This window comes from Marmota monax, unplaced genomic scaffold (genome assembly GCF_021218885.2).
Source record: "Marmota monax isolate L192 unplaced genomic scaffold, Marmota_monax_Labrador192_F-V1.1 WCK01_AAM20220418_F8-fsc00192, whole genome shotgun sequence".
Classification (NCBI taxonomy): domain Eukaryota; kingdom Metazoa; phylum Chordata; class Mammalia; order Rodentia; family Sciuridae; genus Marmota; species Marmota monax.
Window position 1 is genome coordinate 3,012,159 of NW_026693786.1, and position 15,163 is coordinate 3,027,321.

The 15,163-nt window shown below is 37.1% G+C and overlaps 2 protein-coding genes across 5 annotated transcripts in view; both read left to right on the top strand.

The window, feature by feature from the left end:
• The first annotated feature begins 103 nt into the window (after positions 1 to 103).
• LOC124105087 (cytochrome c oxidase subunit 7B, mitochondrial) lies at positions 104 to 6,013 on the top strand. The gene is made up of 3 exons (XM_046462168.2): positions 104 to 264; positions 3,216 to 3,340; positions 5,818 to 6,013. The coding sequence occupies exons 1-3, from the start codon at positions 225 to 227 to the stop codon at positions 5,893 to 5,895; spliced, it is 243 nt and encodes an 80-aa protein (XP_046318124.1). The 5' UTR covers positions 104 to 224; the 3' UTR covers positions 5,896 to 6,013.
• Positions 6,014 to 12,125: 6,112 nt separating this feature from the next.
• The window catches only part of Atp7a (ATPase copper transporting alpha), a 148,070-nt gene continuing 145,032 nt past the window's right edge, over positions 12,126 to 15,163 (top strand). For all 4 annotated transcript variants that reach the window (XM_058584912.1, XM_046462140.2, XM_058584911.1 and 1 more), the window contains exon 1: positions 12,126 to 12,361. The gene's annotated coding sequence lies outside the window, so the exon portion shown is untranslated. The remainder of the gene's footprint in view (positions 12,362 to 15,163) is intronic.

Here is a 15,163-nt window from a genome sequence, read left to right on the forward strand (position 1 = left end):
TAAAGCTTCGCACTACATTTCCCAAAAGGCTTTTATCTTTCCTCGCGGTAATAAGGATTACAATTTCTATAGGTCCTTACAAATCTCGCGAGACTTTACCAAATCTCATTAAGGATTCCTTCCCAAAGCCATTTTGTTTTTCAGGGCTCTCTGCAAGGGTACCTGGATCGAATTTACATCAAAGCAGCAGCTGCAGTTGCGGTAGATCCCTCTGCACTTCCACCATGTTTCCTTTGGCCAAAAATGCTCTGAGTCGTCTCCAAGGTGAGCAAAATCGTGAGCAAGCCATTTACAACAGCCTTATATCCGTGTGTCCTCGTGGTCTTTTCGTTTTTCTTGCTCCAACATCCTGGCCCTCTAATTCTACATGCTGTCTCTTACTTCGTCCAAAGTCATTGGGGAGATATCCGTAGCATTGGCTTTATCGTCCGGTGTTTTTGTTTCATTTCCTGGCTCTGTCTCTGCTATTGGAGTCATATCCTCGTTTTTATCATTTTTAGCCTTGTAACCTATCTACTCTTTGATTATCTCTCGCTTTTAAAGTGATGTCCTACATTTTAGCTTTGGATCCACATTTATTTCTAACCACACATAGAAGAACCTTCTCTCCCGTCCCTACAGCTTTAACTGTAGGAAACTGTAAACCCATCTCTTCACCTGTTTTCATGGCCGGGAGACTACCTAAATGGTAGCCTTGTAGACTTAAAAAGTTACTTGCGGGTTGTTAACTGAATATTAGTTGCCGTGAGAGCAATCGTCGTTATCTTTTTATCTAGAAGTTAGGCAAATACAGGGAAATCTGAGATCAGCATCATGAACTGAGAATGCACTAGATTGGAGAGAAAAAATTTATTTCCATATTTGATTTGCACTGAAGGTGACCTTGAGTAATGTGAGTGAAGGTGACCTTATACAATCATCATTTACTAATGTAGCCATACTAATTTTAACTTTACATTAGGAGCATTACTTGACTGTGTTCTAAACACTCAAGCAGTTTTTAAAATAAATGAAAAAATAGTAGCCCTACTAGGTTTCATATGCCAAAAGCCGTATTCATTATTTCTTTAACTTGGGGTAAATTATTTAATCTCTGAACCTGTTTTCTGCTTTATAAAAGATTAGTAGATAAAACTTGCCTCATAGGATTGTTGACGATTATACGAAATTACCAATGTATGTTAACTAAATCATATATTTTTTTAAAGAGAGAGAGAGAAAGAAATTTTTTAGTGTTTATTTTTTAGTTTTCATCGGACACAACATCTTTCTTTGTATGTTGTTCTGAGGATGGAACCCGGGCTGCACGCATGCCAGGCGAGCGCGCTACCGCTTGAGCCACATCCCCAGCCCCTAAATCATATTTTGTCGCAGAGGACAGGTCTAAAGAAATCCACTTGGGTAATCTGTTTAAGTCAGAATTTTTGGTAATCATAATTTCTTTGCCCTTTAAGCAAGTGGGGAAATCTTGTACCTTAGGAATGCTTTTCTGTTTCTTTCAGTGTAGAATTCACACACGCATTTTTTTTTAACTGTTCTGGAATAGAATACATTGTGAAATGTTTGTAAATTTGCACATCCTGGATGTGAGTTCTTAAAGATGAAAATGAAAGCTAAGGTAGTTAGAAGAACAAAAAAATAAAGGTTAGATGACTATCATGAAATAACCTGTTGTACCACATAGAAACCACTATATTCTTAAATGTTAGTGAATGTGAAATGTTGCTATTTCTTTAGTATGCAGCATACTTTTTGCGCGCACATATCTTGATGTGTGTATATATACATATACATATACACATTTTGAGGCTTTTTAAAACAATAAGGACTTGCTACTTAACTTGGAGAGGAAGGAAAAAAAAAACTTCCAGAATCTCTTGTTTCTTTCCCAAGTTGTCCTTCTCAGTTCCTCCAGGGACAGTTTGAAAGGTTGTTGTACCCTTTCTACAAGAATATAGTAAAAGCTAAGTTTTAATTTTATCATTCTGCTTAAAAATCTTTACTATCTTCCCCAGCCTAGGAAAAAAATGCACCTTGTCCTTCAACTAAATGTAATTGATTTTCCAGTACAAAGAGCTTTTCTGTCTCTGCCTCTTTCCCACATTAACCACCAAAACCTATCTGCCATTCAAAGTGCTTAGCTAATTCTACTTATATTGTAGTGATCTGTGTCTTCATGTGTAGTATCCTTTTTCAGACTGAAAGTTATCTGGTGACAGATATCTGTTTCTTTCATATTTTTATATATTCTATTACAGTGTGGTGCCCTATTCATTAATAATTTGTTGAGGTGGGGGGGTACTGGAGATTGAACCCAGGTGTACTTTAACACCAAGCTACATCTCCAAACCTTTATTTTTTTTTTTATTTTGAAGTTGATGATGCTGGCCTTGAACTTGTGATCCTTCTGTCTTAGCCTCCCCAGTTGCTGAGATTACAGGAGTGTACCACCGTGCCTTACTGAATATTAATATCTTAAATATCCAGATTACTTTAGTTTTGGAGGGTTTTATTGTTGTAATAATTTAAGGTCACTAACATTTAGTGTGCTATAAATTTCATTTTGAGTTTTTTTGCCCTTGTATGTTTTAAGTTTGTTGAGTGTTGTTAACTTGAGTGAAAATTAAAGTTATACATATTCAAATTAATGAGTAGAAGCCAAGTTCCATCCACTTAGTGATGTTATTAGCATCACTTTTTTTTTAAAGAGAGAATTTTAAAAAAAATATTTATTTTTCAGTTTTCGGTGGAAACAACATCTTTATTTTTTATTTTTTATGTGATACTGAGAATCAAACCCAGCGCCCCGCACATGCCAAATGAGCGCGTTAGCGCTTGAGCCACATCCCCAGCCCTATTGGCATCACTTGTTACTTGCTTTTGCCCCCACGTTTTATTATGAATAGTTTCAAACAGAAAAGATTTGGAAGAATTACATGATGAACATCCACATACTTACCATGTAGAGTCTGTGATTGTTATATTGCTGTATTTGTTTATTCACATATCTGTCCATTTGTCAATTGATCTTATTTTTGATGCATTTCACAGTATACTACTGTGTTTTTAGCTGCAATGTGTTTTTAACATTTTATTGAACTGTGTTATACTATAATTTCCTTGACTTTTTAATTGGCAGTATCAGTTACGTGTTATCTTTCCCTGATAATTGATAGATATACTTATGTAATTTTTTTTTTTTTCTTTCCTGTAAGTTCGAAGCATTCAGCAAACAATGGCAAGGCAGAGTCACCAGAAACGTGTACCTGATTTCCATGACAAATATGGTAATGCCATATTAGCTAGTGGAGCCATTTTCTGTATTTCTGTATGGACATATGTAAGTATTGTTGATTGATATTTTTTTTTTGTGGTTCTGGGGATTGAACACAGGGCCTACCCATGATAGGCAAGCACTTTTCACCGAGCTGTACCCCCAGTTCCAATAATTTTGTTAGATATTTCTTATTCTCATTTGCTCCATGTATTAAAAAATGTTTTAACAAAGTACTACACATATGTAGTTAGGAGGGGCTGGGGATTTGGCTCACTTTGTAGAGTGCTTGCCTTGCATGCACAAGGCCCTGGGTTTGATCCCCAGCACCAAAAAAAAAAAAAAAAAAAAAAAACCACCCCCAAACAAACAAACATATCTAGTTAGGAGGGACTTCAAAGATTATCTGATCTACCCAGTACAAGTATTTCCTCCTTAATATTCAGCATTCACCTATCTTCTGTTCTTAATATTTCCAGTCACAAATTGCTTATTAGATCACAGAGCGGTTTTTTGCAAATTGTGCATCTGTAAAAAGGATCTTATCATTGTGTTAAAATGTTTCCTGCATATCTGTCGTTCATTTGCAATATAGAAATTTTGATCTATCATGTTTCCATATGAGAGACATTAAATATTAGAAAATTGATATCATGAGCTGGAGGTATAGTTCAGTGGTAGAGCACTTGCCTGGCATGTACAAGGCCATAGATTCAATCTCTAGCACAAGAGAAAAAAAAAAAAGAAGAAGATGAGGAAAAGAAAATTTCTATCATGTCTCCTTAATCTTCTCTTTTAAGATTAGACATCTTTAGTTCTGTTGGTCATTTTTCTTGGGCTGGGAATCAAACCCAGGGCCTCTTGCATGCTAGGCAGGCACTCTACCACTATTTAATTGGTTGGGAAGAACTACTTCTCTAGTTCCCCTCATCCATCTATCTATCTATCTATCTATCTATCTATCTATCTATCTATCTATTTTTGATTTTGAGACTGTGCCTTGCTAAATTGCTGGGGCTGGCCATGAACTTGCCATCCTCCTGTCATGGCCTCCGGAGTTGCTGAAAAATAGTCATGTGCTACCATGCCTGACCTGTGGATCATTTTTTTGTTCTATAGTTTCCAGGATTTTCACTAACTTAGGCCACCCCCTAGATAAAACTTAAGTGATCGGATTTCCTTCTAAAATTTTAGAATTTTCTGTAACAATTTTAGAATTTGAGTACAATATTCTTGACAGATAAGATGTAAAGTAACTTTCCATATTTTATATATATTGTTTATAGCTTACTTTTTTTTTTTTTGTACTGAGGATTGAAACCAGGGGCACTTAACCATTGAGCCACATCCCCAGACCTTTTTTTGTATTTTATTTAGAGACAGAATCTTGCTGAGTTGCTTAGGGCCTCACCAAATTGCCGGGCTGGCCTTGACCTCAAGATCCTCTTGCCTCAGCCTCTTAAGCTGCTGGGATTACAGGTGTGCAATACAGCACCTGGCTACAGCTTACAGTTAACAATCTATTTACCAGTCACTATTAATTGATAAAGTAGGAGTCCTGAAATTTTAAATAAATATGTAAGTAGGGTTTAAAAGAAATCAGCTGTTGCCTTGATAAACAAAAGAAGCTGTATTTAGACTTCTTTCTAGTTTTGATTTTTCTGAAATCAGACATAATGTTTGTTTTTTGATTGTTTTTGGTGCTGAGAATTGAATCCGGGATTTGTGCATGCTAAGCACATGCTCTACCACTGATATCTACCCCCAACCCTGAAATAAGATAAAGTATTAAAATCAATGTATACTCAATTATGGTAAACAAATATTTAACAAATGTGTGATTAGAGGAGATTTTGGAAGTTAAATACATCTTTTTTTAAAGTTATACACGGGCACAATGTCTTTATTTTTTATGTGGTGCTGAGAATCGAACCCAGCTCCTCACACGTGTGAGGCCTGCTCTTTACCACAGAGCTACAGCCCCAGCCCGGAATTTAAATATTAGTTATTGATGCACCTTTTATTTGTTTACATGTGGTGTTGATAATCGAACCCAGTTCCTCATACATGGGAGGCAAACGCTCTACCACTGGGCCATAACCCCAGCTAAATACTTCTTAATTACAAAGTGTCTTTGGCAGTTATTTATCAGTTGTGGTTGAGGGAAGCAATATTTTGAGGAGGTACTATGGCACCATGAAGTGTAAATTTAAATTAAGTAAAATTTGAAAATTTGTTTCCTTACTCATACTAGCCATATTTCAAGGCTTAGTAGCCATCTTTGGCTAGTGACTACAATACTGGGTAGTACAGATATAGAACATTTCCTTCATCTTTAGAAGTTCTAATGAACAGCACTGCTCTGGAGAATTAGGACAACAATTAGGTTTGACCTACATGAGGGCACTATATCCCAGGTGAGTTTCTGTATATATTTATAACCTTTAGAGTAAAATATCTTTATCACTTCCAAGATGTAGGCTCCAAGAGAACATGGATTTGGGTTTAAACATGTATAACTGACAGTATTTTAATTCTTACAGACAGCAACACAAATTGGAATAGAATGGAACCTGTCCCCTGTTGGCAGAGTCACCCCAAAGGAGTGGAGAAATCAGTAATCATGCCAGCTGATGTAATACTGAATTTCAAAACCAACTCAAAATTGATGCCAAGTAAAAGCACTGTGTACCTACTAAATATGGCATTTATTGAAGAAATAAAGTATGCTTGAAACAATCATTGTAGATTTTCTTTCCTTTGTAAATGAACTAAGCTGTTCACTTTTCATTTATTTACCCTTTGTGTTCATATTAAAGTCAAAATACTATAACACTTTTTAAAATAACTTCTATGAAGTAGTATGAAAGGGAAATTTAGTTATCTGGAAGTCAACTTTATAATAAACTAGAATTATAGTTAACGAATAACCAATAGCAGAGCTATTTAGATCATCTTTGAGCCAAGTTTGGCCCATGTATTGATTATGTCTACTGCTTTTTAGCTTTCATGTTTATATTTTGATTCAGCATTATTAACTCCTTTTCACTCTTGTTTAGTGAATTTAGGATGTCATCACAGCCAAGGAATAATGGTCCCATAAAATGAACTACTAGGTTGTGTCAAGCATAGCTAGTTATTTGGCTTCTCTGGAATATTCACCTTAATTAGAGGTTTTGAATTTTAGCATATTAGGGATATTTATAATATTATTAAACAAAGGATCTGTCAAATATAGTCTATTTTTAGTTATATAGCTGTAGATATAATTATATTAGAATTATCTAAGTTCAAAGTGATATTTGTTTTTTGTTTATCTTTCTTACATGACAATAGTGGAATGCATTACAATCATAATTATCTATTCACAAAAACATTTTTTGTAACTATATAAGATATGTTCACTTCAAATTATTTTTTTGCATTACAATTTTTTAAAGATAGAATTTTTTAATTATTTTACAGTTTTCTGTGGACACAACATCTTTATTTTTTTATTTTTATGTGGTGCTGAGGATGAACCCAGTGCCCCACTCATGCCAGGCAAGCGCGTTACCGCTTGAGCCACATCCCCAGCCCAGCATTACAATTCTTAATACACCTTTATACCACAGTTTATCATATCTGATTGAATATAAGGTGTGTTGACACCAAATTCACATCTTCATAGATGTGTTTTATATAACGATGAGGGACTCCTTCCACCATCCATGCTATTCCCCTTCTCCCTTTCAAAGTGATATTTGATATCAGTGAGTGACCTCTTGGTTTTCTTTTTTTTTTTTTAAAAGAGAGAGTGAGAGAGGAGAGAGAGAGAGAATTTTAATATTTATTTTTTAGTTATCGGCGGATACAACATCTTTGTTTTGTATGTGGTGCTGAGGATCGAACCCGGGCCGCACACGCATGCCAGGCGAGCGAGCTACCACTTGAGCCACATCCCCAGCCCAACCTCTTGGTTTTCTATAATGGCAGTGTTATAACATTTCAACTTGTGGATTGTCCTGAGTTTAATATGTGACATTGGCCTTGATGTGTAAAATGTTAGGTGAAGAAAAAAAAAAAAGGTGAAGAAATTTACTCATATTTCTTTACTTCCTTGGCTAAGAGCTATAGTCTTCTGTGTTTTTTAAATAGTACTCTAGTAAGCAGAAAATGGAATTTTAATCAAGTAATCTATATTAGGTAAATGTAAACATTTCTTTTTTTGTTGGTACTGGGGATTGAACCTAGGGGTGCTTTGATACTGAGTTCCATTTCCAGTCCTTATTTTTTTTGATACAGTGTCTTGCTAAGTTGCTAAGGCTGTCCTTGAACTTGTACTCCTCTTGCCTCAGTCTCCTGAGTTACATTTACCACCATGCCTTCTAAATGTAAAGATTTCTAAAATCTGCTTACCTGATCTATTAAAGTTGTATGTCGTCTTTAGCAGTCTCCAAGTTTACCTGATGTAGATAATGATTTATACTTAATCAAACATTTGAAAATATTTTACTTATGTGGAACACAAGAAGTATCCTTTCATGGCAGTATGTCCTAGCATCTCAAAAAATGCACCAAAGTCAGTGATTACATGCTTTTATATTACTATTTTGCAGAACTGGGGATTGAATTTAGGGATACTCTACAGCTGAGCTACATCCCCAGGCCTCCCCCAACCTTTTAAAATATTTTTTAGTCGTCAATGGATATTTATTTATATGCAGTTCTGAGGATGGAACCCAGGGCCTCACACATGCCAGGCCACTGCTCTACCACTGAACCACAACCCCAGCCCTTTTTATATTTTATTTTATTTGAGACAAGGTCTTGCTAAGTTCTTGAGGATGGCTTCAAACTTGAGATCCTCTTGCCCCAGCTTCCTGAGTAGCAGGCATTACTGTACGTGTGTGTGTGTGTGTGTGTGTATGTGTATATACTTTTTGTGTTAGTGGAGATTGAACCCAGTGGTATACCACTGAGCTACATTCCCAGCCATTTTTAATTTTATTTTTGAAATGTTTTTGCTAAATTGCTGATGCTGGCCTTGAGCTTGTGATCCTTCTGCCTCAGTCTTCCTGGTAACTGGGATTACAGATGTGCACCACTGTACACAGAAGAAGGGGTCTGTTTGCCCTAAAGCCATCCCATTTTAGGGGAAGACAGGTAACAGGGATTGAATTTAGGGCTGTGCTACATACCCAACTTTTATTTTGAGACAGGGTCTTGCTAAGTTGCTGAGGGTGGCCTCAAACTTGCAATCCTGCCTCAAGTCACTAAGATCACAGACATGCACGCCACCGCCCCCCCCCACCCCCCGCGTACTGTGCCCATCTTTATTGATAAAATTTGAACATGTTATGAAATCTTCTCTGTAGAAATGTTCCATAATAGGACTGACACTTTCAAATGCATACAAATCTGAGTTATGATTAAACAAAATGTCTTGTGGAAGTCTAAACCTTCTATTAGCTTCTATGTCTTCTCATTTAAGAGTTATCACTCATTTCTAATGACTGGAGGTAATTAATGATCAGTATGATTTGTATCGCTTCTGTAAGGTAAGTAGTTGTCAGTGTCTCTGTTTGCTAGCAAAAGTATGTTTATTTGTGTGATGAGACCTGGTGGTGGTAGTCAGCATCTATGAACAAGCTGTGTGTGTGTGTGTGTGTGTGTGTGTGTTGTGTTGTGCTGGGCATTGAAACTCAGGACCTCACATTCCAGAAAGGCACTCTACACCCTTAGCCCTGAACAGGATTCTAAAACTATTTTTTAGCTGGGGATATAGCTCAGTGGTAGAGCACTTGCCTAGCATGTGTGAGGCCCTGCGTTTGATCCCTAGAACTGCAAAGCGAACTTGTAGTTAATCTTGTTCTAATGGGTAATTCTAAGACTAACTTGACCACTGCTAGTAAGGAAACATTAGAGTAAATAAATTTTTGTCCTATCATAATAGTCTGACCTCGCAGCTTTCTTAGTGCACTCAGCCAAAAAAAAGTTCTGTCTTTTCATACAAATGCACTGTTTATCCCATAACATTACTTTCAGAGTTTTAATGCCTAGAGTTGAAAGGTTATCAAATTAGTCTTCCTATCTTCAATTATTTAATATGTCTAAAAATTTGGATAAAGGACTCACATTGAAAGCATTGCCAATTCATTAAACATTTTATTGGAAAGACAAGCATTTTAAAATTGAGATGGGGCTGGGGATGTGGCTCAAGTGGTAGCGTGCTTGCCTGGCATGCCAGGTTCGATCCTCAGCACCACATACAAACAAAGATATTGTGTCCGCCGAAAACTAAAAAAAAAAATAAATAAATATTAAAAAATTCTCTCTCTCTCTAAAAAAATAAATAAATAAATAAAATTGAGGTGAATGTTGTCAATCCAATTTCTTGGATTTGTTTTGTTTGTATTTTTTTTTCTTTGTTTTGTTTGTATTATTGGGGGTTGAATCCAGGGCTGCTTTATCACTGAGTAACATCCCCAGCCCTTTTTGAGACAGGATCTTGCTATATTGCTGAGCCTGGCCTGGAACTTGTAATCATCCTGCCTCCCCATCCTGGGATTATATGTTTGTGCCACTGCACCCAGCATAAATCTCATTCTTAATTTTTACTCCAATACAATTATTTTGCATGTATACTCTAGTACTTTTAATTTTGTTCAATTTATCTAGAATGAGAGATACTGTGGTAGTTGTAGAGGCCCAGATGTTTTTACCTTGGTGATTATTCACTTTATTGGAGAAATTAATACTACCTTGTAAGCATTTTGGGGAACTTGCTATGTATTCAATTCCCAGCAAACCAGAAGACTTACTGAAAGGCATATTCCTCTATTTGAAAGCTCATTCAATATAGTAATTATGAATATGTTAGTATGTTTGTGCACTGATAAGAAGGATTAGGGATGACACATTTAAAGGTAGAAGGTATTTTAGAGTGAGGGAAAGGCTGAGTGAAGTGTGGTTGAGAGAGGATTTTTTTATGGTACTGGGGATTGAACCCACGGCCTCAAGCATGCTAAGTAGGTTCTCTACCACTGAGCCACACCCCCAGCCCTCATCTAGGATCATGCAGCACAGAGTGATAAACTTCAATATTTATATAGATTACAGAGACATTGGATCTGATATTCTGCTTCTAATATAGCTATATTCCTGGCTTTTGCCTTTCAGTGAATTTCAATGAATTTAATATCATAGCTAAAAATCAAGTTGTTAATATTTGGCAACCCACTTAAAAGGTATCTTAATTGTTGTGATATTTTTATGTGATGCTGGGAGTGGAACCCAGGGCCTTGTACATGCTAGGCAAACAACCACTGAGCCACACTCCTAGCCTTCTCATATGATGTAATTTTTAAGATTTTAAATTATGGGGCTGGGGATGTGGCTCAAGCGGTAAGGTGCTCGCCTGGCATGCGTGCGGCCCGGGTTTGATCCTCAGCACCATATACAAACAAAGATGTTGTGTCCACCGAAAACAGAAAAATAAATATTAAAAAATTCTCAAAAAAAGATTTTAAATTATGTGCTGAATTTTTATCAATAAATCTGCACACATTTATTGACATATTTATTGACAACTATAACTTAATACCTGGGAAGATATGGAGTCCTGAGGCAAAGTTTTTATTTATGTGGATAGGTGTAGGGGGAAGAGAATAATTTTGAAATAATTAAATGTAGGCAAAAAATTTAGATCTGTGGATAACTTTAAATAGTTCCTATCAAGGGTTAACAGGAATTTGACAACTGGTAGTATGGAAATTATTTTATTTAACATTTAAATAATATTAACTAATATGCTTAGTTTGTGCCATACACTTTTCTTTTTACATATATTTACAAATATTATTTACTTGAATATTTTTACAAATATTTGCACTTTGTGTACTATTTTGAATTCTGCAGCATTATTAGACTTTTTAATTTTCTGTGGGAACTGTGTTTAAATGGTTCCAATTGAATTACAAATAATCATGTGATTAGTTTCCCCTTAATCTTATGACAGCTATTTCATGAGAGGAATTAGGAAAAAGCTACATCTTGTTTGGAAATAAGTGAAATGGAGACTCTTCCTCTTTTACTGTCCATAATATTAAAAAAATCTTAGAATTTTGGTGCTTTTTAAAATGTCAAATTGGAACCTAAGAACAATATATATTTTTCTCAGAAACTTTCTATACCGTTTATTTTGTTTTTAGATTTTATATAGCTCATTTCCATACAAACTTGCAATGATAGATGCTCTAATATTTTTTTTGCATCCCTGGAATCCTCCAGGAGTTTAAAATGTTGGTTCAATGAACAAATACATGAGGAAATGGTTCAGAGCTTGGAATGGCCATATGTAAGTTACTGTGACATCCTAACACAAAAATTATGAATGTATAAATGGTTGAGGACAAGATTATGGTTCTGGTGTTAACGTCTGCAGTTAGGTTACACAGTAAAAGAAGTTAACAAACTGACAGATCCATGGTAATTTCATGCTGGGCATGAACTACGTAAAAAATGATTTACAAGCATTTCTTTATGGTATATGATGTTTGGAAACAACAAATGACCAAGATATTGTTTTGGTAGATGGTAGATTTCATTTCTCTCTCTCTCTCTCTTCTTTTTCTTTCTTTCTTCTTTTTTTTTTTTTGGCTTAGTTTGATTTGGGGGCTCGGGCGCTGGGGGAAAGAGAACTCTGCAGCGCTGAAACCAAGCCTGGCTTGAGGCTGCGTGTCAGCCTGGGGGCAGCAGGGGGCGGGAGAAGCTTGACTCTAGGCCCCGCGCTCCCTTTCACGTGACGCGTCGCTTTCATTCCCGTGTGGGCCCTGCTTCCGGCCGGGGCATCACCCGGAAGTGGGGGTAATCGAGAGAGGGAGGGGTAAGGACTGCCGGCCGCGGCGGCAGGGGTGGAAAAAGAAGCAGAGGGAGGAGTTGCTGCTGCCACCACAGCCTCCGCCACAGCCGCCGCGGCTACTGTGACTTGCCGGAGCGTGTGAGCGTGGAGGTTGCTTGCGTGGATTTATCGCTGCCTCTGTCCGAGTAGCTCTGGAGGTTTATCCACAGGACAGAAAACAAAACAAAACAAAACCAAAAAAACAGGTAAGTCCTACATCGGCTTCCCGTCATCCCCTTCTACTGGAGGGGGTGTTCTGTGCTGTCAGTCTGTACCACCCAGCGTGGTGAGAAGGTCGTGTTAATCGGGGCAATCTCCAAACTCTCTTACCTTCACAATTCAGATATTTACCACACTTACGTTTTACTTCCCCAAACGGGATAGAGGAGGGATTACATCCTAACCCGTGTCACTTTCTTATACCGTCCAGGGGAAGAGTCTCTTGATCATGCATGGCCTATGTTAATTAATTGAGTGCAGGAGAAGGTCTGTGTGCGGTGTTGGAATTGACATCTCTGTATACTTTGGAAACTAAGGTATTAAGATCACCATTACTGATGAAGTAATTTAAAAATAAATAAGTATTTGGATGCCTATCTTGCTCTGGAAGGGAGCATAAGCTGAATTAAGAGAGCCCTCTTGTTTCCACTACATTTTCTTCATTGTGCCCCTTTTCTAGTAAAGTTACTCTGCATCCTTGCTGTGGCACCTCTATCTCTGTCTCTCTCTAATGTTAGGTATCGAATTCAGGGCTGTGCACAGCGTGTTATTTTTAACACTTTTAGTTTGTAGACGCTGAGGTTATCTTAAGTACTGACAACACTCCTAACGTTTTACAAGGCAATATTTTTCCATAATCTAAACTTTTAATCATAGCCTTTTCATCTCTAGCAATACTGCTTTGTTTTGAAACAATGTGTGCAGAACATTGAATTAAGTGATATTGAGGTGTGGGAGGTGGGGGGTTGCATAAGACTAAGACTTCTTGCCTTCAAAAGAGTCTGCAATCAAGTCAGTCGGCTTCAGCTATGAAGACATTGGGTTCTAGAAGTTCCACTAATTAAATTACTAGGTTTTAAAAATCTCATCCTTTTTTCCCCCTCAGTTCTTGTTTTTTCAATGGATATTTATTTATTTATATGCAGTGCTGAGAATCAAACCTTGTGCTTCACACATGCTAGGCAAGATCTTTACCACTGAGCTATGACACCAGTCCCAAATCTCATCCTTTTTAAAGGTTATTTTGAACTAAAATTTTAGTATTTTTTAAAATTTCAAACTTTTTTGTTTACAGTAATGACATGAAGGTTTTTTAAAAACAGTCTCACAATGTAGTAGGAAAGATAGATACATGATCACTAAGCACAGTAACATTACATATTTGAAACAGGATGTGTTTATGAGAGAGCAGGGAATGGAACATTTGAACTTGGCATTGAATATTGGATAGGATTTAGCTTTGCAGGAATGGAAGGAGGGCAGGACAGTCCAGGTAGAAGAAATTATCTGAGTAATGCTTCGGGGGCTGGAAAGATGAAGGACATTCTATCACTCACTGTCTGTCAGTGTCTCTATTTCTTTATCATGGTACTGGGGACGGATCTCCAGGGTCAGCCTATAACCCCAGCTGCTGGGGAGGCTGAAGCAGGAGGATCACTTGAGCCCAGCTGTTCAAGGAAAACCTGAACAACATAGAGATACCCTGTCTCAGGGAAGAGACTTGCTATCCTTTTATTCTTTGGGATGTGCTGAATCTCACACAATCCACAATTTTTTAAAATTCTGATTGAGTTTTTGCCTTAAGTTTAACTTTATATCATTTTTAAAAATTGCTGGGAATGAATAATGTGTGTGTGTGTTGCTGGGGATCAAACCCAGGACCTCACACATGGCCAGTGTGTGCATGTGTGTGTGTGTGGGGGGGAGGGTGCTGGTGATCAAACCCAAGGCCTTACACTTGCCAGGCAAGTGCTCTGTCACTGAGCTATATCCTCAACCAATGAATACAATGAATACCATTTTTAAAACCAAAAGATGTTCTGTTTTTTTCTTAAGGAAGTCTTTGCTTTTCCTTTTCTCTTTCAAAGTGACTTCTCTCTTAGTCTTCTTAACCTGATAGTAACTATACTTTTCCAATCACAGTTGAGATCTTGATTTGTGGCCTCTAAGTAGGGTTAAATATTAATCCTTCCAAGTGATAGGTTAATATCTCTATTCTTTAATATAGAGGGTTATTTTTCTTGAAACCAAGCATGCAGAAACAGTAAAATTTATTGAGAGAGAGAAATAGAGAGAGGAGGAGGAGGAGGAGGAGGAGGAGGAGGAGGAAGAAAAAAAGAGGAGGCAGCAAAAATAACCCCTGCTGCTGGGAGTGCTGGTACACACCTGTAATCCTGGATACTCAATATTCTGAGGCAGGAGAGTGGCAAGTTCAAGACCAGCCTCAGCAACTTAGTGAGACCCCGTCTCAAAAAAAAAAAAAAAAGGTGAGGGGCTGGGGTTGTGGCTCAGCAATAGAGCACTTGCCTAGCACATGTGAGGCACTGGATTCAATCCTCAGCACCACATAAAAATAAATAAATAATATAGAGTTATCATGTTCATGTATAACTAAAAAATATTTTAAAAAGCTAACTGCAGTTTTTTTAATATTTATTTTTTAGGTGTAGTTAGACACAATGCCTTTATTTTATTTATTTTTATGTGGTGCTGACAATCGAACCCAGGGTCTCACATGTGCTAGGTGAGCATTCTACAGCTGAACCACAGCCCCAGCCAACTAACTGCAGTTGTTTTTTTTAAAAAAGAACTGAGGATATAGCTAAGTGGTAAAGAATCCTGGGTTCAATACCCAGTATATATATATATATATATATATATATATATATATATATATATACCTCCCCAGCTAACATACTGCAACCTTTACTTCTGTGAGAGCTCTAAAGGCAATACCTTTCTTTCTTCCTTCCTTCCTTCCTTCCTTCCTTCCTTCCTTCCTTCCTTCC

What these genes read in the sequence shown, in the direction of transcription:
- LOC124105087 (XM_046462168.2), top strand. Translation starts at nt 225, where the DNA reads ATGTTTCCTTTGGCCAAAAATGCTCTGAGTCGTCTCCAAG. An exon ending in TGCTCTGAGTCGTCTCCAAG is followed by an intron (nt 265 to 3,215) that starts GTGAGCAAAATC and finishes CTTTCCTGTAAG; the next exon opens with TTCGAAGCATTCAGCAAACA. An exon ending in GTATTTCTGTATGGACATAT is followed by an intron (nt 3,341 to 5,817) that starts GTAAGTATTGTT and finishes TAATTCTTACAG; the next exon opens with ACAGCAACACAAATTGGAAT.